This window comes from Ranitomeya variabilis, chromosome 1, assembly GCF_051348905.1.
Source record: "Ranitomeya variabilis isolate aRanVar5 chromosome 1, aRanVar5.hap1, whole genome shotgun sequence".
NCBI lineage: Eukaryota > Metazoa > Chordata > Amphibia > Anura > Dendrobatidae > Ranitomeya > Ranitomeya variabilis.
Genome location: NC_135232.1, coordinates 1,045,847,794 through 1,045,872,422, shown reverse-complemented (window position 1 = coordinate 1,045,872,422; position 24,629 = coordinate 1,045,847,794). Strand labels below are relative to the sequence as shown.

At 47.1% G+C, this 24,629-nt stretch overlaps 1 protein-coding gene across 1 annotated transcript in view; it reads right to left on the bottom strand.

Annotated features, from left to right (window-relative positions):
- Positions 1 to 543: 543 nt before the first annotated feature.
- Positions 544 to 24,629, bottom strand: part of LOC143785022 (uncharacterized) — a 50,850-nt gene continuing 26,764 nt past the window's right edge. The window contains exons 2-3 of the mRNA XM_077273707.1: positions 13,707 to 13,782; positions 544 to 2,282 (exon numbers count right to left, since the gene is read on the bottom strand). Coding sequence (XP_077129822.1) covers positions 1,885 to 2,282; positions 13,707 to 13,740 — 432 coding nt within the window. The 5' untranslated portion in view covers positions 13,741 to 13,782 and the 3' untranslated portion in view covers positions 544 to 1,884. The remainder of the gene's footprint in view (positions 2,283 to 13,706; positions 13,783 to 24,629) is intronic.

Here is a 24,629-nt window from a genome sequence, read left to right as displayed (position 1 = left end):
CAAACTCTGCTGTGTCGGTTAGAGGGTGACGTTAGGGTCCTAGGAGGCAGCGACTATGCAGACTGCACAGCATAACACAGCCCGGGCACCGCATCTACAGCTAACTCTCCACCTTGTGAGCTGCTCCTTGTGCAGGAGCTCCATACAAGTCACTCCACTCTCCTCAGCCGGCTACTGCTGAAAACAAGCTCATCTGGCCAATCTAGGAGCCCAATGGCCCTGGTCACACCAGTGGTAGCACAGCGCTCCTGTGGGGATGGGGCTATGACTGAATTTGCACATAGCAAACAATCAGTCCTAGGTATTTCTAATAGCTGCAGAGCAGGAGACATAACTCTGAGCCCCCTGTACCTGTATACCTTCCCTGTGGTGCTGCAGAAAAGGAAATAACAAATTGTGTGTACACAGATGTCTGTCTGCTGATTGGTATTACTGCTACATCTCCTGTACATAGTAATAGGAGGTTCTTAGCGCACATTTTTAGAAAATTGTGCGAGCCCATCTGCCAACGACAAGGCGACCTCTTCAGATGGGTCCCTACACTAACTTAACACTAACTTACTAACTAACTGGGACTAGGCCTCTTCCATTTATTATTATTACCATTTTTATTATTGCTGCACTATTTCAATAAAAATGTAACTTTTATCATTTTTTTTAACTTAGTTTTATTTTTTTTTAAATTAATCTTGTGATTCTAATAATGGTTGCTAAAATCCCTATGCCTAAAGCTGTTGATCCAGAAGAAGGCAAAAACCCCTGGACACCTTCAGCCAATTTGTGTCTCAGGGGAAAAATTCCTTCTTGACCCCAAGAAAAGGCGATCAGTCCTAGAACCCTGGATCAAACATAATAATGTTATTTCACATTAAATAATTAATATTACACTACTTATTGTACTACTGTAGTTATTATTTTAAATTAGTTTTTGTTGTTTTTGTAAATATAACTATTTGATATTTTTACTATCATTATTAATATCCTCCTCTCTTATTACAGTATTAGTCTTGTTTCCTATTACTACTAATACTATCCTATGCCTACAATGTTGATCCAGAAGAAGGCAAAAACCCCTGGACACCTTCAGCCAATTTGTGTCTCAGGGGAAAAATTCCTTCTTGACCCCGAGAAAAAGCGATCAGTCCTAGAACCCTGGATCAAACCTAATTACATTATTACTAGTTATGTAATTAATATTACCTTACTAAATGTAAGAATATAGTTGTTCTTTTAATATAGATTTTGTTCTTTGAATAGATTTTTTATGTATTATGTCCTGCTCTCTTATTACAGTACTATTCTAACTTTTCTATAACTATTTAATATTACAGTACTGATTGAACTACTTCTAGAATTATTTGTATTCAGGTTTTTGTTCTTTTTATAGATATAACTATTTTTTATTATTATTATTATTATTATTATTAATATCCTCCTCTCTTAGTACTGTACTCTTTTTTCCTATCAGTACTAATACTATCCTATGCCTACAGTATTGATCCTGAAGAAGGCAAAAACCCCTGGACACCTTCAGCCAATTTGTGTCTCAGGGGAAAAATTCCTTCTTGACCCCGGGAAAAGGCGATCAGTCCTAGAACCCTGGATCACACTGCTATTCTACCTACTACTGTTATATTATTACTATTTTTCTTTCTTTCTTACTATTATCACTAATATTATTACTCTTATTACACTAACACTGATATACTACCGCTATATTACTACTATCCTGCTCTTATTATTCCTGGTGGTTTATACTTACCTGCCGGTATTGCCGTATGTGATGTTCTCGGCAGAGAGGTCCCGGCAGGACGGTCCACATGATGTTCCTCTTTCCTCTCATATACTGGCTGATGTAATGGCTGATGTCGGCCTGGTCCTGCTTCATGTGCTGCTTGTAGGGATCCTTATGCAGAGTTTCATCTTCTTTGCTTTCTCCTCTTCTTCCTTCTTTTCTTCCTCGTCTTCCTCTTCATCCAGCCAGGCGCACATTTCTTTTAGGGTCTTGAGTCTTAATTCATTTTCCGTGATGCCCAGTTTAATCTTCTTTGATGCTTTCTCCTCTTCTTCCTTTTCATCCAGGCAGTTGCACAGTTTTAGTGTCTTGCCTCTTTCTTCCCTTTTCCTTTTCCCCCTGGCTGGTTCTTCCTCAGTTATGGCATATCTTCTTCTTTTTGCAATGGGGCTGGTCACCATCGGGCGCTCCTTCTGGAAGAGGGGTGACGGGAGACGCATCACACAATCCGCCAGTCTTCTCAGGTGTTCCTCCAGTGTGACGTAAACTGAAGAAAACACAACCAGGTGTTAGGAGCAATCCTAGCCGTACAGCGAGGACATGACAGAATAGCGCCACTACTGGCCGCCGCGCTGCCCCTCATCCCGCTAAGTACAAAGAATGTGTTTTTCCTTCTATTGAGACATAGAGCAGAATGCAGACGACTGTACAGCAGTCTGTGGTCCGGAGGGGACACAAGAAACTGGAGTGAATAATGTCCTCCTCTCCCTATAGATGACACATAGGCCGTGTTCTCACTGGTGATATCAGCTTCCATTGGGGACTTAAGCTTTTTGGTATTTTTCAAGCTACAGTATATAGTTGGTCAGAAAATTACTTGAGACTTAATAAATAGCATTAAAGCTGCAGTAAGTTTTTATCCTTATGTCCATGTATTTACTGCTAAAAATAATTTTTTACATTTAGGTTTTATTAAAAGTTTTTCACTGGCTTTTACAGGCTCATTATTTCCCTGCACCTTCAGCTTTCATATGTTCTTTTGTCATAAATCAGCTAAGAGGCACTCAGGTAAAAAGAGATGAAAGATCTATGAACTCTTCCTTAAGAATGGCAGAAGGAGCTCACTGATAGATTCTCAGTTAGCTAGTTGTGCATTCAGTAATAGACAGTACAGCACAGAGGCTATTGGAGGCAACGTTTGTAATGAAACTCAATTGCAACAATCAGTTTTAGCCCCAAATACTTGTATTGAAGTAAAAAAAAGTCCCCAAAGCTGAACAACCCTTTTACCTCTGTGAGATAACGCTACCTGAGGGGGTGGTTCTATCTAGTAGGCCACTCCTCACACTCTGGTAAAACAGGGGGTTGGACAGCAAGACAGAGAGAAGTAACTGGGAAGTGCTAGAGAGAGGACCTGTCAGGGATAGGATCCTGGCAGACTCCTAAGAGAACAACGCAACAAGTGAGCAACGGGAATACAGCAAGGAGGCAATAGGACCAGAAGGAGTTGTGCTGAAAGATCGAGGCAACATCCTTCTGAGGCGCAAACAGTCGGTGGACGGAACGCCGAGAAAGTAAGAGACTTTAAGCATTACTTCAAACCACGGCAGGACAGCCAATTATAGGTTGGCTGTCTCACTTAAACACCTAAGCAGACAACGGAGGCAGCTGTGGGAGAGGGGCAACTCTAGAGTCCCGGAAGAACTCCAGGCCTACCCCGTCATACGGGTGCATCCTAGCCATATCATCTGGGGGACGGAGAGAACGAACATCAGAGACAGACAGAATCAGTTGTGAGGACTATCCCGGGGTGCTCAGCAGGGAAGGACTACAACACATAGGTGCTAGCAGGTAGACGCTGATTCTCACCTGTCAAGGGGAACTCCTGATGTGCCTTCGGACCGGCCGGTCTCAGACAGCCCGGTTAACAGTGCTCTGGATTGGCTAACTCGAAGCCTTCAGTAAAGAAGTAAAGAGACTGCAACCTGGTGTCCTCGTTATTTACTGTGACCGGCACTGCACCGCACTACCAACACCATCCACACCTATTATTGGGCGCCCCTCAGCAGGGTCACGGAACAGATCTAGCCACCGTGACAATCCCAGAGCAGAGACTCAGGGGCCCGGTACCGGGTACCCCTCGGCCCTGCGGCAGTGGGGGCGCTACAACTTGGCGTCACGAACAGGATCTACTTAAGCCTGAAGAATCAGGTCATGTGTGCCTTGGAACTGTGATTTATTGTGCTTGGACTGTGACTTATTGCAAAGACTGCACATTGTTATTGCGCCAAGAGTTCCCGCCACAATTCGCCATCGCCGCGCACGGAGGAAGGAGCCTTAGCTTCGTGGGCGGAACCGGTCAAAAAGAAGCGCGGAACGAGAAAGCGTGGTAAAGTGCCAAACCCGGAAGAGGAACTCCGACCTCCAGCAGGTTAGTGGGAGGAAGGGACAGCCATGTCTGAGTCAGGGGAAGCGGAGGCGGCGGTCGCAGCCGTGAACGCAGAGGCAGCTCCGGTCCCCTTAGCGGATGTAGCCGCGGCCCTAATACCACCACCGCTGGCCGCAGAGCCCGCTGCCCCCATCAGCCAGTCGGACACTGCCGCTACCACAAAGGCCATAATGCCCTTCTCTATGCCATACCTGCCCGGAGCGGCCTGGCTCCCGCGATACTCCGGGGAGACGCACACCTTAACTGATTTTAAAGAGGGAATCTGCAGCCTGCTCGAGTTCTATCCCCTGACAGAGCCACAGAAGGTTCATATGATAATCGGCCAACTCTTCGGGGCGGCTCTGAGAGAAGTGAAGTCCTGGCCCGCCGCAGATAAGGGAACTGCACAGCAGGTTTAAGCTTAAAGCCACCTTCGATACCCGCACTGCTACAGAAATTAAACTGACTTTCTATGGATGCAAACAGAGACCGCAGGATAGCTTACGGGACTATGCCCTTAATCTCCAGGAGGCGCTGCGGGCCATTAAGCAGAGTGACCCCGACAGCATGCAGGATGAGGATAAACTCCTGAAGGAGCGATTCATTGAGGGGCTCCTGTGCAGTCACCAACGGGGCCAATTGCACTTCCTGGCCATGCAAAATCCAGACTTGACTTTTGCGCAATTCAAGGATAAAGCTATCCAGGCGTTGCAGGAGCGACAGCCCAGCCGTGCAGTGCCTCCCAGGCGTCCCGCTCTCACATACCACCAGGAGGTGGCGTCAGATGCCCCAGTCGCTGCCGAGGCCGATGCCCAGAGCCTAGAGGACGACTCCCCTGCAGGACTCCGCCTCCAGATGCAGGAGCTGACCAAGAGTGTTGCTGCCCTGGCCCGGACGGTGCAGTCCCTACAGGAGGCCCCCAAGGAGAAGATCCAGCTGGCCTCCAGACCAGAGGATGTCCCTTGGATGCGACAGAGGAGGACTCCGCCGACCAGAGGCCGGGACGACGATCGCTTCCATCGGGACGGACGACCCATCTGCCGCCGCTGTCATCAGGTGGGCCACCTTGCAAGGTACTGTCCTTTAAACGAGCAACCCCTGGGGCAAAGGGCCGACCCCCAGGAGTAGGACGATCAGGCCCGCAGCATTGGAGAGCCAAATACATTGGAGGGCGACCAGTTCTTCCTGTAGTGGTTGACGGTATCCCCATGAACGCTTTGCTGGACACCGGTTCTCAGGTGACGACTATGCCTTACGTGCTTTATAAACGGTATTGGGAGGACACTGATATTACTCGTGGCCCCGATGACGATTTCACCATAATAGCCAGTAATGGTCAGCCGTTGCCACAAGTGGGGTATAAAGAGGTCACCATCAAGGTGGGGCGGGTGGAATTGGAAGCCCAAGGGATTCTAATTGTTGATATTGACCGCCGAGAATGTAATCCCATGATGACTATCGGTACTAATGTTATAGAAAATTGTCTTGCAGAAGTTATTGTTTTGTTGCAACAAGTAGCAGAAACCGCTGGCCACAGTGAACAACACGCCCTGCAAAAAGAAATCAGAGCTCTGATGCAGAGACAGCAGGTAGAGCTGACTGGTGGTGAGATTGGTCGTGTCACTGTGAGTGATTCCAACCCCATCGCGATACCCCCCAGGAGTGAGATGTTAATATGGTGTCGGGCAGCCATAGGCCTCAGGGGTAAGGACTACCAGGCCTTGGTAGAACCCGTATATTCAGACAATAGGCCTACTATCCTGACAGCCCGGGGGGTGGTCGACGTCCGCCAGGGGAGGGTGCCCGTACGTGTCCTCAATTGTGGGGAGGAAGAGGTCCACCTCACCAAGTATGCCATGCTCGCCAAACTGTTCGCTGTCAATAATAGTGTGATACAGACACCTGAACCCTTGGTCCCGTCAAACGTGGCGGAGGACAATGGTTCTGCAGGGCACTCGAAAGATTGGTGTCGGGAATTGCATGTGGGCACTGACTCTACCCCATCCCATCAGAAACAGGGGGCCTACAGGGTGGCTCACGAGTACGAGCAGGTATTCAGCAAACACCCCTTAGATTTTGGACAGGTGAAAGGGATCCAACATCACATCCCCACGGGAGATCACCAACCCATAAAAGAGAGATATTGCCCTGTACCCCCAGCTCATTACCAGTGTGCCAAGGACATGTTGCGAGAAATGAAGGAGGCCGGGGTGGTGAGAGACAGTTGTAGCCCCTGGGCAGCTCCATTAGTCCTTGTTAAAAAGAAGGATGGTACAATGAGGATGTGTGTTGATTACAGGCAGTTGAATCGCATTACACATAAGGACGCATACCCACTGACCAGGATAGAGGAGTCTCTGGCTGCCTTAAAATCTGCTAACTACTTCTCTACCTTAGATCTCACCAGTGGGTACTGGCAGGTTCCCGTGGCGGAGGCGGACAAGGAGAAGACGGCCTTCACGACACCGATGGGTCTCTGCGAATTTAACTACATGCCCTTCGGATTGTGCAATGCCCTGGGGACGTTCCAGAGGATGATGGAGTGCTGCCTGGGGCACAAGAACTTTGAAACCGTACTGCTGTATTTGGATGATGTCATTGTCTTCTCTAAGACCTACGAAGACCATCTGAAGCACCTGGCTGAGGTGTTTGAAGCCCTGTCCAACTTTGGCTTAATTGTGAAACCGTCCAAATGTCATCTGCTGAAACCTAAAGTGCAGTACCTGGGCCATGTGGTGAGCGCCGAAGGAGTGGCCCCAGACCCCGACAAGGTCACGGGGATCCAGGACTGGCCAAAGCCCAGCAACCTCCACAAAGTAAGGCAGTTCCTCGGGCTGGTAGGCTATTACCGGAGGTTCATTAAGGACTTCACCAAGAAGGCCGCGCCCTTGCAAGACCTGTTGGTGGGCCAATCGAAGAAGACCAAGGGGAGGAACACCCCATTTGATTGGAACGAGGGGCTGGAGGGATCCTTCACTTGCTTAAAGTCGGCACTGACGGGAGAAGAGGTACTGGCCTACCCCGAATACGACCAACCGTGTTTGCTGTACACGGATGCCAGCAATGTAGGATTGGGGGCCGTGCTGTCCCAGGTCCAGAAAGGCCAGGAAAGGGTAATCGCTTACGCCAGCAGGAAGCTTCGTCCCACGGAAAGGAACCCTGACAACTACAGTTCCTTTAAGCTGGAATTCCTTGCCATCGTCTGGGCAGTGACAGAGAGGTTCAAACACTACCTGGCCTCAGCGAAATTCACCGTCTTCACGGATAACAATCCGCTAACGCATCTGGATACCGCCAAACTCGGGGCCTTGGAACAGCGGTGGATGGCCCGACTGTCCAACTACGACTTCACCATCAAGTACCGGGCAGGACGCAAGAATGCGAATGCCGATGCCCTGTCCTGAATGCCCAATTTGCCAGAAACGGGAGAAGACCCGGAGGTGCTTGAAGAGGTGGAGCTGCCTGCATTCCATCGCCCCAAAGCCACTCAGAACTCCCATCATGTGAAGAACAGGCACAAGAACCAACCGGATGCCATGCTGAATCCCCTGCCCCACCATGGATGGGCGGAGAACCAGGATGGTGACCCCGCGGTCCGTCGGGTGAAAGAGCTCTTGACGCAGGCAGGGTTGCATCCCGGCCCAGACGATCCACAGGAGACCCAACAGCTGTGGAAGGGGAGAAGTAAACTGTTTATCCATGATGGCAAGCTGTGCCGGAGAAGCATCGACCCACGTACTCACGAATTGGTATGGCAGATAGTAGTGCCAAGGCGAGATGCGCCCATGGTTCTGGGAGCCTACCACGATGGAGCCGGACACTTCAGATGGAAGAAGCTGGAGAGGCTACTCCGAGGGAGGTTCTATTGGATTGGCATGAAGAGAGCCATTGAGAAGTGGTGTCGAGAGTGCGGTCCATGTAGCCTACGCAGGAGGGACCGTGGCAGCCAACGGGCTCCCTTGCAGCCTATCATCACCAAGCGGCCGCTCGAACTGGTCGCGCTGGATCATGTGAAGCTGACACCTAGCCGGTCAGGCTATGTCTACGCTCTTACCATCGTGGATCACTACTCCAGATTTTTGGTGGTTGTGCCTGTCAAGGACCTAACGGCCAGGACGGCCGCCAAGGCTTTCCAGCAGTACTTTTGTAGGCCCCATGGCTACCCGGAGAAGGTACTGACCGATCAGGGACCAGCATTCGAAGCGGAAGTGTTCCAAGAGTTCTGCCAATTGTACGGGTGTAAGAAGATCAGAACCACACCGTACCATCCCCAAACCAATGGGATGTGCGAAAAGATGAACCAGGTGGTGATCGACTTACTAAAGACCTTGCCCGTAGAGGAACGGAGCCTGTGGCCAATGAAGTTGCCTGATTTGGTGGACATATATAATCAAATCCCAGTAAATTCCACCAACTGCACTCCAGCGTACCTGATGCGAGGAAGGTCTAGCAAGTTACCCGTTGATCTGGACATGGGGGTCCTAACCCCCGAGGATACCTCGCCGGATGCTGATTGGGATACCGAGAGGCGGCAAAGGTACCGCAAGGTACAGGAGTGCGTGGAAAGAAGCCTTGCTCAGGCCAGGCAAAAACAGGAAAGGGACTACAACCAGCATGCCCCTGCAATTCCCTTGCCACCTGGTGAGCACGTACTCAAACGAAAGAGGAGGCTACACAAACTCGACGACCAATAGGAAGCGGAACCGTATACTGTCCTGCCATCCGATTTCGACAACACGAAGGTTTGCCTCATCAGCAAGGATGGAGGGGAGACCTCGACGGTGATATCCAGGGACCACCTTAAAGCCTGCCCTGATAAACTGAGAGCGAGGGAAATGGATCCAGGAACCTCCCCACCTGTAGAAAAGGAGAAGATGATCCACACTGTCCTTGGTGACTTTCCCCAGTCCTGGACTCAGATAAATCAGGCCATCGTGGTACCTGTTCTAACGTTCCAACAGCCGAACCCACCAGAACCAATGGTGGTACCAGATTATCCGGCCCCGCAACCTCAACAAGCCCTACCTGAAGATGCCGTGCCGACCGTTGAACTGGCAAATCCTCCCTCTGCTATCGGCGAGCCTGCCGTACACACTGTTGCTAGCAGTAGCCCTGAGAGCCCCAGCCTGCCAGTGCTACCCAGACTCACTAGAAGTGTAGCTAGAAGGCAGTGCACTACACCAGCAGTAGCAAGCATAGTGGGCCCTGTTAGGCCAGTAGCAACCCCTGCGCTGCGAAGGTCTACGCGCAGCACTCAGAATCAAACTCCCCTCCGCTACAAAACTTGGAGGTATTAGTGAGGGCTGCTATTTAGTCAACAATTGTTTGTGTGCATATCTTTTGTTACAGGTTTTAAAATGGACAAAGGAGTAATGCACAGTGAATTACTCCAAAAACTTCTAAAAGGGGACCCCTTTGTTTACCCGGGGTCCCCGCGGTTTCAACCACTGAACTGAGAGTCATAAACTGTGCATGACCTAACTTTCGCAACGTTCAAGAGTCCTCACCTCCCATAGAGGGAAGCACTGTTATGTTTAATTGTTTACAATATCTCAAAATGTTGTGTGTTTTCTGTTAACATGTATTGTTGTTCTTCTTTTCCCAGTCCGGGAGTACTGGATTTAACTGGGGGGGAGTGCAGCGCCCCAGAGTCCTGGTCGTTGCAGTAACGTCGCTCTGCCGCTAAGGGGAGTGATGTTGCGTCTGATTGCACTAAGGGAGTTCACCTGATCAGGTATCACACACTACACTTCACACTCCAGCCACCAGGGGGGGTGGTTCTATCTAGTAGGACACTCCTCACACTCTGGTAAAACTGGGGGTTGGACAGCAAGACAGAGAGAAGTAACTGGGAAGTGCTAGAGAGAGGACCTGTCAGGGATGGGATCCTGGCAGACTCCTAAGAGAACAACGCAACAAGTGAGCAACGGGAATACAGCAAGGAGGCAATAGGACCAGAAGGAGTCGTGCTGAAAGATCGAGGCAACATCCTTCTGAGGCGCAAACAGTCGGTGGCCGGAACGCCGAGAAAGTAAGAGACTTTAAGCATTACTTCAAACCACGGCAGGACAGCCAATTATAGGTTGGCTGTCTCACTTAAACACCTAAGCAGACAACGGAGGCAGCTGTGGGAGAGGGGCGACTCTAGAGTCCCGGAAGAACTCCAGGCCTACCCCGTCATACGGGTGCATCCTAGCCATATCATCTGGGGGACGGAGAGAACGAACATCAGAGACAGACAGAATCAGTTGTGAGGACTATCCCGGGGTGCTCAGCAGGGAAGGACTACAACACATAGGTGCTAGCAGGTAGACGCTGATTCTCACCTGTCAAGGGGAACTCCTAATGTGCCTTTGGACCGGCCGGTCTCAGACAGCCCGGTTAACAGTGCTCTGGATTGGCTAACTCGAAGCCTTCAGTAAAGAAGTAAAGAGACTGCAACCTGGTGTCCTCGTTATTTACTGTGACCGGCACTGCACCGCACTACCAACACCATCCACACCTATTATTGGGCGCCCCTCAGCAGGGTCACGGACCGGGTCTAGCCACCGTGACAATCCCAGAGCAGAGACTCAGAGGCCCGGTACCGGGTACCCCTCGGCCCTGCGGCAGTGGGGGTGCTACAACCATTCCGGTCCATACACTCTGAACATGTGACCCAAACCCTGGTCACATTTTGTAGTTGTAACTACTCCCATAGGTGGGAGGTGTATGTGGCTAGTTCAACCCGCCCAGCTCTCAAACTAGCCCTGCAAGCCTCCCTTTACAAACTATAACAAATACTTGTGGGACTACAGGTCCCAGAACAACAATACTACTGGCTTACAGCGCAGACTCCCTCTGCAACACATACCGGTTATTTACAATCATGCCGGACACTGTTTCATTATCATCATTACAGATACGCCTCCATGCGTATCCTGACGAGCACATACAGTGCCCCATGGTTGTAACATGGGTCACTGCACCACACCTCCTTACCAACATCTGCCGTAAATGCATGGCGTAAGTCAGTAGCGGGTGTATGGAGCAGGCTCACAGGGTCAACTCGCCCCATACAGGCAGATAGTGGCTGTGAAAAACAACCAGGACCTGCCTCGAAGAGCTGCGGGTGGAGCGAAGATCTATAACAGCCGTGGGTCTGTTGAAGACCTCCATGTCTGTCATCATGGAGCTTCATTGACACCCTACCTGTGAGTGGGCTGCAAAGGAGACCGTGATTTTACTACAGGTCCTTCTCAAAAAATTAGCATATAGTGTTAAATTTCATTATTTACCATAATGTAATGATTACAATTAAACTTTCATATATTATAGATTCATTATCCACCAACTGAAATTTGTCAGGTCTTTTATTGTTTTAATACTGATGATTTTGGCATACAACTCCTGATAACCCAAAAAACCTGTCTCAATAAATTAGCATATCAAGAAAAGGTTCTCTAAACGACCTATTACCCTAATCTTCTGAATCAACTAATTAACTCTAAACACATGCAAAAGATACCTGAGGCTTTTAAAAACTCCCTGCCTGGTTCATTACTCAAAACCCCCATCATGGGTAAGACTAGCGACCTGACAGATGTCAAGAAGGCCATCATTGACACCCTCAAGCAAGAGGGTAAGACCCAGAAAGAAATTTCTCAACAAATAGGCTGTTCCCAGAGTGCTGTATCAAGGCACCTCAATGGTAAGTCTGTTGGAAGGAAACAATGTGGCAGAAAACGCTGTACAACGAGAAGAGGTGACCGGACCCTGAGGAAGATTGTGGAGAAGGACCGATTCCAGACCTTGGGGAACCTGAGGAAGCAGTGGACTGAGTCTGGTGTGGAAACATCCAGAGCCACCGTGCACAGGCGTGTGCAGGAAATGGGCTACAGGTGCCGCATTCCCCAGGTAAAGCCACTTTTGAACCATAAACAGCGGCAGAAGCGCCTGACCTGGGCTACAGAGAAGCAGCACTGGACTGTTGCTAAGTGGTCCCAAGTACTTTTTTCTGATGAAAGCAAATTTTGCATGTCATTCGGAAATCAAGGTGCCAGAGTCTGGAGGAAGACTGGGGAGAAGGAAATGCCAAAATGCCTGAAGTCCAGTGTCAAGTACCCACAGTCAGTGATGGTGTGGGGTGCCATGTCAGCTGCTGGTGTTGGTCCACTGTGTTTCATCAAGGGCAGGGTCAATGCAGCTAGCTATCAGGAGATTTTGGAGCACTTCATGCTTCCATCGGCTGAAATGCTTTATGGAGATGAAGATTTCATTTTTCAGCACGACCTGGCACCAGCTCACAGTGCCAAAACCACTGGTAAATGGTTTACTGACCATGGTATTACTGTGCTCAATTGGCCTGCCAACTCTCCTGACCTGAACCCCATAGAGAATCTGTGGGATATTGTGAAGAGAAAGTTGAGAGACGCAAGACCCAACACTCTGGATGAGCTTAAGGCCGCTATTGAAGCATCCTGGGCCTCCATAACATCTCAGCAGTGTCACAGGCTGATTGCCTCCATGCCACGCCGCATTGAAGCAGTCATTTCTGCCAAAGGATTCCCGACCAAGTATTGAGTGCATAACTGAACATTATTATTTGATGGTTTTTTTGTTTGTTATTAAAAAACACTTTTATTTGATTGGACGGGTGAAATATGCTAATTTATTGAGACAGGTTTTTTGGGTTTTCAGGAGTTGTATGCCAAAATCATCAGTATTAAAACAATAAAAGACCTGACAAATTTCAGTTGGTGGATAATGAATCTATAATATATGAAAGTTTAATTGTAATCATTACATTATGGTAAATAATGAAATTTAACACTATATGCTAATTTTTTGAGAAGGACCTGTATATAGCACAAGCGATCAGGTGATATATACAAATATGGTGAAAATAAAATAAAAATATAAAAAGAACCCCACACATTCAACTCGCCTCCCACTAACAATAAAGATAATAAAGAAATACACATATGTGGTATTGTCGCTTCCAGAGTAGTCCGATCTAACAAAATATAAAAATAATTAACCCGTAAACAGGAAGAATTCAAAACCCCAAAATTGCATTTTTTCATTTACCACAATACTGCAGAAAATCCTGTAAGAAGCCCTCACAGAGCTCCAACAGCCTGAAAAATGAAAATGTTACTGGTCTAAGAAAAAATGGAGATACGATCAAATAACTGGACCAGATTGGATTTACTGTAATCACACTGAGGAGTAGGATCATATTACCAGGTAACAATGTAGAAAGAACAATGTCAGACTTGTGGGGGGGTTCTTTCACAATTTTATTGCAGATGATATTTTTTCCCCATTTTTTAGTACACAATGTGGTAATATGATTGGGGTCATTTATAAGTACAACTCGTCCCGCAAATAACAAGACCTCACACTTCTATGTGGACGGACTATAGAGAAGTTATAGCTCTTGGAAAAAGGGGGAAAAAAAACCTAGCTTGGTCATGTTGGGAAGGGGTTAAAGTGAAGCTGAAGACCCCACATAACAGCAGTACAGAGAAGGGTCAGATCCCACAGACTGATGGATCCTACCTGGTCCAGCGCTGGCAGAATGCCCGATCCCCATGGTCTCCGCTGATATCTCCACTTGTAGAAACCGATCCAAATCCTATAAAACATGAGGAGCGGTCAGCAGGGGGTTTGGGAACTGCTCACATTTCTCTGACTTGGGAGGGCTATATATTCGGGGGCGTTACTGAAGGGGGGAAACACTGGGAAATGAATAATAAATTGACTGATAAATATGTGATCCCTTCCGTTAAAGGGGATGTCTAGTTGGAACAAGTGGTCACTGATCTCTGGATAGGTGATGCCTTTTAGCTCCTTGGGGGTTGTGACCCAATCACCAAAACAGCCACTTTATACCCGATAGAAGGGAGCGGAAGTGCACATGTTCGACTGTCGCTCCGTTCTCTATGAGGACTGTGGGGAGCGCTGTGCTCAGCTTTCTCCTGCATAGAGAATGAAGGTCGGGTGATGGTACTAACAGGGATTAGGTGGGTTCCCAGCCAATCTACCCCCACCGACCTGGAATTTCTCACTTTTACCTCAGATAGGTGATGACCTGTCCCAATTGGAGCACATCTTTATACCTTTATTGTGTAGTGTATATGGAGGACGGGATATCGTGCAGAGTTCTAGCATCACTACACTTTGGGCCATTCTGCGTCCTCCAGGGCCATTCCCCATGGAGGCGCGGAGCTGGGGGTAAATATCAGGATCTCGTCTCTGGATCCATCCAGATGGGAGATGTAACGGGTGTCGGCACCCACTGGTGTCTCAGTGTATCATGTGTTGGGGAAATGATGACGTATTTTCTGATAAATGTGACCATTCCTGTGAGTGGAGGTCGCTGGGTGCGTGTAGAGGGATGTGGGGTCCGTCCGTTATATGAGAGCAGAGTTATACCTGAAATCTCTCGCTGATCGCTGCTGTCTGTCTTCACACTCAGATGAGATGGAACAAACTGACCACATAGGACTTTTTTTTTTTCAAATTCAAACCGAAGAATCCTATTGGCTGTTTATGAATGCAGTTACCATGGTGACAAAAGTATGTGCAGATTTAAAGGAACGGGAGACTAATATTGTAATATGGTGTATTTTATTATATGTTTTACATCATTTTGGTTAATATATGGGGCTGTACAGATAACATGTGAGCACTCACTTATACACTCACTGGCCACTTTATTAGGTACACCTGTCCAACTTCTTGTTAACACTTAATTTCTAATCAGCCAATCACATGGCGGCAACTCAGTGCATTTAGGCATGTAGACATGGTCAAGACAATCTCCTGCAGTTCAAACCGAGCATCAGTATGGGGAAGAAAGGTGATTTGAGTGCCTTTGAACGTGGCATGGTTGTTGGTGCCAGAAGGGCTGGTCTGAGTATTTCAGAAACTGCTGATCTACTGGGATTTTCACGCACAACCATCTCTAGGGTTTACAGAGAATGGTCCGAAAAAGAAAAAAAATCCAGTGAGCGGCAGTTCTGTGGGCGGAAATGCCTTGTTGATGCCAGAGGTCAGAGAAGAATGGGCAGACTGGTTCGAGCTGATAGAAAGGCAACAGTGACTCAAATCGCCACCCGTTACAACCAAGGTAGGCCTAAGAGCATCTCTGAACGCACAGTGCGTCGAACTTTGAGGCAGATGGGCTACAGCAGCAGAAGACCACACCGGGTACCACTCCTTTCAGCTAAGAACAGGAAACTGAGGCTACAATTTGTACAAGCTCATCGAAATTGGACAGTAGAAGATTGGAAAAACGTTGCTTGGTCTGATGAGTCTCGATTTCTGCTGCGACATTCGGATGGTAGGGTCAGAATTTGGCGTAAACAACATGAAAGCATGGATCCATCCTGCCTTGTATGGAGCATCTTTGGGATGTGCAGCCGACAAATCTGCGGCAACTGTGTGATGCCATCATGTCAATATGGACCAAAATCTCTGAGGAATGCTTCCAGCACCTTGTTGAATCTATGCCACGAAGAATTGAGGCAGTTCTGAAGGCAAAAGGGGGTCCAACCCGTTACTAGCATGGTGTACCTAATAAAGTGGCCGGTGAGTGTATATCTCTTCATATTTTTCATACAGTTATAAGGGGGAGCTGCAGAAATGTTTGAGAGTAAAATAACTTGTGTTGGCAATTAATTGTCTATAAAGAGGCTGGTATTGGTTTTAATGGTCCTAAGATTGTGGTTTTATGTTCAGTAAAAATCTCAATATTAATCAGACGTCACTGCTGCTATTTTAAGGTTTTTTTTTTCATTTTTTGTTAAATTTCGCCATCAGCTTTTGAGAGTGTTTCCATATCAGAATAATATTCCATGTAGCAAGGATATGCTGTAGCATTTAGATCATTGGGGTCCAGTAGGCATAGCAGAGAAATGAGGTTCCTTTTGGCTTTTCTCCTGCACATTTGCCCCCCATGGACATTTTAAACGTGTCTGGAGGTCACATTAACCACTTCCCGACATGCACCATATATATAGTGCTCTGCGGAAGCCGCATTCCCGCAAAGAGCAGTATATATGGTGCCACTATTTCTGGTCGCCGCACTGCATCACGTCAATTCTGACCAGCTAATCACAGCAATGTGTCAATAAAGTAAAAAAAAAAAAAGCATTTGACATGCTGTTGCAGCGCCCCAGAGTCCTGGTCGTTGGGAGCCTTGCTCCTATCTACTAGGGCACTCCTCACAGAAGGGTAAAACTGGTGGGCTGGATAGAAAGTTAGTGAGAAGCTGACTGGGCTTTGCCCAGGCAACACCTGTCAGGCAGACAGGGGGAATGGAGGAACATCGGAGCTGCAGACAGAGGGTCCCTGACAGGGGTGGGATCCTGTCGGAGGCCTAGCAAGACAGAAAGACACGGAGCTGCTCCTGCCCAACGTGCGGCAGCATCCTAAGAAAGGACACGAAGAGAATTGTGGTGTAGAGGGTGAGACACGAAGTCATAGCACAAGGAGATAACACCAGAAGGAGTTCTGCCCTGTAATAGGCTGCCTCCTTCTGAGGCGCGTAGCCGGTGGCCGGAACACCGAGGGAGCAACAGTCTCCAAGCCTTGCTCCAGAGACCGGCAGGACAGTCAATTTCAAGTTGGCTGCCCAACCTTAATACCTAGGAGACACGGTGGCAACTTGTGGGGGTCGGGGCATCTCTAGGGTCCCTATAAACAAGCCTCAGGCCATTAGTCATACAGGTTTGTCCTATCCACACCATCTGGGGGACAGAGAGGAAGAAATAACATCTAGAACATCTACAACAGTTGTGAGGACCTTACCGAGAAGCTCAGCAGGGAGGTACTACAACACACAGGCGCTAGAGGAAGGCTACTGATTTCCACCTGGATAAGGAGACTCTGGGTTTGCCTTCAGACCGGCCAGACTCTGCCTACCCTGTGGTCTGTACCTTGGACTGTGGATGCTGAAGCCTCCAGTAAAGGTAAAGAGACTGCAACCTTGTGTCCTCGTTATTCTCTGTGCCTTACATCGCCCACCATCACCACCTAAACTTCTGGGAAGCCCTGGGGATACACTTCACCTGTGGGAAGGTATACCATCTAGCTGCCATCACATCATCCCCAGCGGACCCCTAAGCAGCGTCGGTCACCCTGACTGAATACCACAGGTGGCGTCACGAACACTATTCCCATAAAGACTATTACTTTTGTTGACGCCCCCCCCCCCCTCAAAGGGCCACGGACCGGGTCGGGCCACCATGACATCACTACCGAACCGAAGGACCCGGTACCGAGTACCCCATTGCCCTTGCCTGGGGGCGCGACACTGTGATAGGTGCTTTGTGACACAGCACCAATCACAGCCATGGCTGGGGTTATCACAACATCACCTCGCCTTATTAACCCCTTTGGCGCTGATTGGCTGAACAATAGTTTCTGGCCAATCAGTTCCAAAGTGGTTATTATTATTATTATTTATTATTATAGCGCCATTTATTCCATGGCGCTTTACATGTGAGGAGGGGTATACAGTGGGGCAAAAAAGTATTTAGTCAGTCAGCAATAGTGCAAGTTCCACCACTTAAAAAGATGAGAGGCGTCTGTAATTTACATCATAAGTAGACCTCAACTATGGGAGACAAACTGAGAAAAAAAATCCAGAAAATCACATTGTCTGTTTTTTTATCATTTTATTTGCATATTATGGTGGAAAATAAGTATTTGGTCAGAAACAAAATTTAATCTCAATACTTTGTAATATATCCTTTGTTGGCAATGACAGAGGTCAAACGTTTTCTGTAAGTCTTCACAAGGTTGCCACACACTGTTGTTGGTATGTTGGCCCATTCCTCCATGCAGATCTCCTCTAGAGCAGTGATGTTTTTGGCTTTTCGCTTGGCAACACGGACTTTCAACTCCCTCCAAAGGTTTTCTATAGGGTTGAGATCTGGAGACTGGCTAGGCCACTCAAGGACCTTGAAATGCTTCTTACGAAGCCACTCCTTCGTTGCCCTGGCGGTGTGCTTTGGATCATTGTCATGTTGAAAGACCCAGCCACGTTTCATCTTCAATGCCCTTGCTGATGGAAGGAGGTTTGCACTCAAAATCTCACGATACATGGCCCCATTCATTCTTTCATGTACCCGGATCAGTCGTCCTGGCCCCTTTGCAGAGAAACAGCCCCAAAGCATGATGTTTCCACCACCATGCTTTACAGTAGGTATGGTGTTTGATGGATGCAACTCAGTATTCTTTTTCCTCCAAACACGACAAGTTGTGTTTCTACCAAACAGTTCCAGTTTGGTTTCATCAGACCATAGGACATTCTCCCAAAACTCCTCTGGATCATCCAAATGCTCTCTAGCAAACTTCAGACGGGCCCGGACATGTACTGGCTTAAGCAGTGGGACACGTCTGGCACTGCAGGATCTGAGTCCATGGTGGCGTAGTGTGTTACTTATGGTAGGCCTTGTTACATTGGTCCCAGCTCTCTGCAGTTCATTCACTAGGTCCCCCCGCATGGTTCTGGGATTTTTGCTCACCGTTCTTGTGATCATTCTGACCCCACGGGGTGGGATTTTGCGTGGAGCCCCAGATCGAGGGAGATTATCAGTGGTCTTGAATGTCTTCCATTTTCGAATTATTGCTCCCACTGTTGATTTCTTAACTCCAAGCTGGTTGGCTATTGCAGATTCAGTCTTCCCAGCCTGGTGCAGGGCTACAATTTTGTTTCTGGTGTCCTTTGACAGCTCTTTGGTCTTCACCATAGTGGAGTTTGGAGTCAGACTGTTTGAGGGTGTGCACAGGTGTCTTGTTATACTGATAACAAGTTTAAACAGGTGCCATTACTACAGGTAATGAGTGGAGGAAAGAGGAGACTCTTAAAGAAGAAGTTACAGGTCTGTGAGAGCCAGAAATCTTGATTGTTTGTTTCTGACCAAATACTTATTTTCCACCGTAATATGCAAATAAAATGATAAAAAAACAGACAATGTGATTTTCTGGATTTTTTTTTCTCAGTTTGTCTCCCATAGTTGAGGTCTACCTATGATGTAAATTACAGACGCCTCTCATCTTTTTAAGTGGTGGAACTTGCACTATTGCTGACTGACTAAATACTTTTTTGCCCCACTGTACATAATAAAAACAGGTACAATAATCTTGAACAATACAAGCCACAGCTGGTACAGGAGGAGAGAGGACCCTGCCCGCGAGGGCTCACAATCTACAAGGGATGGGTGAGGATACAGTAGGTGAGGATAGAGCTGCTCGTGCAGTGGTTTGGTCGATCGGTGATTACTGCAGGTTGTAGGTTAATCAAAAATAGCAATCACTGCTATGCATGCCATCTTTACCTCAGAGTTGGAGTGCAGAGTGGTTGTGAGACCCCCCTGTGTACATGTGATGAAGATTTATTGGTGGCCTCCCCCCACTTCCAATTGAATTTTTAGCTCAGTTTTTGGCACTTTTTTTAGTGTGCGCGGTTTTCTGCGCTGAGCATGCGTGCTCTTCCCGTGGCTGCAGCACTCCGATCAGTATTGCTGCTGATCAGAGACTGCGCCAAGGGAACTTTTTCTTTTTTTAGTTAGCATAGGGAATTTGCAGTGTAGAAGAAAAATAATAGTAGTTTGTACAGTGCAGTTTTATAGGTAGCGTGTCAGAGTAGTGGACGTCACTGTGTTTGGTGATGTCGGATTTGTTTTAGAGAAAAAAAATCGTACAGAGTAGTTTTATAGGTAGAGAGGTAGCATTTTTCTGCATAAAACAATAATTGGTATCACTGTGTAATTTCTAGAGCATTCCGGGAGCGTACTTCGCATTTTTAGTGACATTCATTTTTATTTTGCAAACAAATAATTACTTGCGCCAAGTAGATTTTTAGCGAGTGCAGAAGGCTGGTTTCACACTTGCGTTTTGATCTGCAGCGTTTTAGCGCTAAAAAACGCATGCGTTTTTTTTTCTATACTTAACATTAAAAAACGCATGCGTTTTTTAGCGTGCGTTTTGACGCGTTTTCAGCAACGCATGCGTTTTTTGACGCGTGCGTTCAGTTGCAGAAATGCAACCTGTAGTAATTTCTAGCGGCGTTTTTTTTGCCGAAAAAAAAACGCATGTGTTTATTCGCGGCAAAAAAATGTATTGCTGTCTATGTAAACGCAAGCGTTTTTAAGCACATGCGTTTGCTTGCGTTAAAAACGCATGCGTTTTTTTAGAAAAACACAAGAAAACACAAGAAAAAACAAGAAAACCCTAACCCTAACCCTAAACACAAGAAAAAACAAGAAAACCCTAACCCTAGGGTTACTAGGAATCCTAACCCTAACTCTAACCCTAACCCTAAGGTTAGGATCCCTAGTAACCCTAGGGATCCTAACCCTAACTCTAACCCTAACCCTAAGGTTAGGATCCCTAGTAACCCTAGGGATCCTAACCATAACCCTAACCCTAGGGATCCTAACCCTTAGGGTTATGGTTAGGATCCTAACCCTTAGGGTTAGGGTTAGGATCCCTAGGGTTAGGGTTAGAGTTAGAGTTAGGGTTAGGGTTAGGGTTAGGATCCCTAGGGTTAGGGTTAGAGTTAGGGTTAGGGTTAGGATCCCTAGGGTTAGGGTTAGGGTAACGGTTAGAATCCCTAGGGTTAGGGTTAGAGTTAGGGTTAGGGTTAGGGTTAAGATCCCTAGGGTTACTAGGGATCCTAACCCTAACCCTAGGGATCCTAACCCTAACCCTTAGGGTTAGGATCCTAACCCTTAGGGTTAGGGTTAGGATCCCTAGGGTTAGGGTTACGGTTAGTATCCCTAGGGTTAGGGTTAGGATCCCTAGGGTTACTAGGGATCCTAACCATAACCCTAACCCTAGGGATCCTAACCCTAACTCTTAGGGTTAGGGTTAGGATCCTAACCCTTAGGGTTAGGGTTAGGATCCCTATGGTTAGGGTTAGGTTTAGGATCCCTAGGGTTACTAGGGATCCTAACCCTAACCCTAACCCTAGCTATTTCTGTTTATAGTGGGTTTTCTAGTTGATTTTGATGATTGGCAGCTGTCACACACTTCTCAGCATGCGTTTAAAAAACGCAAACGCAGGAAAAAACGCATGTAAATGCGGCAAAACGCCGTTGTTTTTGCATGCGTCTAAAAAACGCGGCGTTTTGCCGCGTTTACATGCGTTTTTTCACCACCTGCGTTTTTTTAAAAAACTCTGCAGATCAAAACGCAAGTGTGAAACCAGCCTTAGTGGAGCATAATAATTGTTGGTGACGTCAATTTTTCTTTTGCAAAAAAAAAAAAAAGAATAGTTAGCTCTGGGTAAATTTATAGGGGAGGGCATTAGTGTAGTGGACATCTCTAATTTTTTATACAAACATTTCTTTACATCTGATTTTTCTGTCCTTTTTTTTCTTTTAAGTGTTTCTTCTAAATTTTTTCGCTCTACTTTTTTTATCTCTACTTTTTATAATAAATATTACACGATACACAAGCCCCTACGTATGTTTAACACCCCAGGTAACCGGTTGTTACAGTGATGTTGCCTTCCTTTAGGGGGGGGCGATATCATGCTTGGAGGCAAGGAAGATTCCCTTCACCAGGTAAGGCACCCACAAACAACACATTCCAAATCCAGGCCAGAAGGGGGAACTCAGGACCCGGATTCAGGGGAGCTTCCCTCAGATAGATATATCCTGGTCTGGAGGAGGAGTTAGGAGAGTTGTAGAGAAACACTGCAGAGAAAGGAAGTCTGCAGAGGGCAGACTATGGAGCCGTCCAGCCAGGACTGAGCTGCAGCTCCAGGAAAAGACTAGAACCCGAAGGATTGTCGTTTGCAGTGGAGCAAGTGAGGGAAGAAGCACAGGAGTGGAAAAACGCTCAGAGGGGAACTGTGACTGGGCACCCTTAGAGCCGAAGCACAGAGACCGGGCACCGGGAGCCCAAGGCTTTAGTGGGACTCTAGGACATGTTATAGAAGGGTTAATAGTTTGCCTTTAAGTGCCTCTTGCCTTTAATTGCTAGAATTACTAGAATCTGTTAACGCAGTAGTCTGATGGTCTCCCCTTCAAGGAGACTACACTTCTTATCATGTATGTTCTCAATAGTCAGTCACAACATGTTATTTGGTACGTTGTGAGGAATAAAGGTCAGTATGACCCTGGGTGATGGTGGGGGCTACATGAGTTACATTGAAATACATTTTGTGTAAATGGTGTAAAACATTGCTTTGGCTTTTAATATATCAGATAAAAGTGACGTGCTCACAGGATATGTGTGAGGTGTCTTTTTGTCTCCAAGCGCGCTTGTAAAATGACGGGCGTAATTCCACAATTAGGCCTCACTGGTGATCTGTCAGCTGACAATGGGTCAGAACGAAAACAGCTACAACAGACACTTAGCAGAACCGGAAGGCTTAGGACTGTATGTGATTTGCCCACACCACACTGAAGATGAAGCAGCACCTGAAGATCCCAGTCATGATAGAGACCCTGTAAAATGGCTCAAGCTGCCCGCCTGTTGTGAACTCTGTTTTTGGGCTCCCTCTTGTGGTCACAAGTGGTACTGTGTGAGTGCTATCTCTGGTCCCTCTGGTGGCTCTTTTTGTCATTCTGCAGGTCTGTGGCTGGGATCAGCTGTCTCGTTATCTGCTGGTTGGTTTCCTATTTAGCTCACCTGGACTTTCAGTTGTTGCCTGCTGTCGATGTATTCAGTGCTATTTTGATCTCTCCTGACTACCTTCATTATCAGTCTCTCCAAGAGAAGCTAAGTTTCTGTTTGTTCATTTTTTGATCATCAGTGTTCAATATATTTCTTGGTTTATTATCTGTCCTTGTCCAGCTTGCTAATATGAATTCTCAGCGTGGATATTTTGTATAGGGTTTTCTACTGACCGCACAGTTTCCTATCTGTCTTCTGCTATCTAGTACTAGCGGGCCTCATTTGCTGAATCTGTTTTCATTTCTTCATTTGTATTTTCCCCTTACCTCACCGTTATTATTTGTTGGGGGCTTTCTATATCTTTGGGGTTATTTCTCTGAGGCAAGTGAGGTCTTACTTTCTATCTCTAGGGGTAGCTAGTTTCTCAGGCTGCGTCGTGACGTCTAGGAATTCAGGCACGTTCACCGGCTACCTTTAGTGTGTTTGGTTAGAATCAGGATTGCGGTCAGTCCAGTTACCACCACCCTAGAGCTCGTTCTATGTTCAGTTACTTAGCTCGTCAGTTCTGTGATCCTCAGCCACTAAGGATCATAACAGTACAGCAGGCCAAAAAGTGTTTAATGCATCGCAGAAGTGGGATAAGAGAAGTCCTGAGTGCAATTTTTTTTTCTCCCTTTGCTGCAGTCTGTCCAGCTTCTCTCATCCTCTTAATCTCTGGGTGGCTTTGAGTTCAGCTGCAGACATGGATATTCAGAGTCTGACTTCTAGTGTGGATCATCTTGCTGCAAGGGTGCAAAGCATTCAGGATTTTGTTGTTCACAGTCCTATGTCAGAGCCAAAAATACCTATTCCTGAGTTGTTTTCTGGAGATAGATCTAGGTTTCTGAATTTTAAGAATAATTGTAAATTATTTCTTTCCTTGAGACCTCGTTCCTCTGGTGATTCCGCTCAGCAAGTTAAAATTGTTATCTCCTTGTTACGTGGCGACCCTCAAGATTGGGCTTTCTCCCTGGCGCCAGGAGATCCTGCATTGCTGAATGTGGATGCCTTTTTTCTGGCGCTTGGACTGCTTTATGAGGAACCTAATCTTGAGAACCAGGCAGAAAAGGCTTTGCTGGCCCTATCTCAGGGACAGGATGAAGCAGAGGTGTATTGTCAAAAATTTAGGAAATGGTCAGTGCTTACTCAATGGAATGAGTGTGCCCTGGCTGCAAATTTCAGAGAAGGTCTTTCTGAAGCCATTAAGAATGTTATGGTGGGGTTCCCCACGCCTGCAAGTCTGAATGACTCAATGGCTTTGGCCATTCAGATTGATCGGCGTTTGCGGGAGCGCAAATCTGCGCACCATCTGGCGGTGTTTTCTGAACAGAGACCTGAGTCTATGCAATGTGACAGAATTCTGACCAGAATTGAGCGGCAAAGTCATAGACGTCAAAATGGGTTGTGCTTTTACTGTGGTGATTCTACTCATGTTATCTCAGCATGCTCTAAGCGCTTAAAAAAAATCGCTAAATCTGTCACCGTTGGTACTATACAGCCTAAATTCATTTTGTCTGTTACTTTAATTTGTTCTTTGTCATCCTACTCGGTTATGGCTTTTGTGGATTCAGGTGCTGCCCTGAATCTGACGGATCTGTCGTTTGCCAGGCGCTGTGGTTTGGTCCTGGAGCCTTTAAAATTCCCTATTCCACTGAGGGGAATTGATGCTACACCATTGGCTGAGAATAAGCCTCAGTATTGGACTCAAGTGACCATGTGCATGACTCCTGTACATCAGGAGGTGATTCGCTTTCTTGTGCTGCATAATTTGCATGATGTTGTCGTTTTGGGTCTGCCATGGTTGCA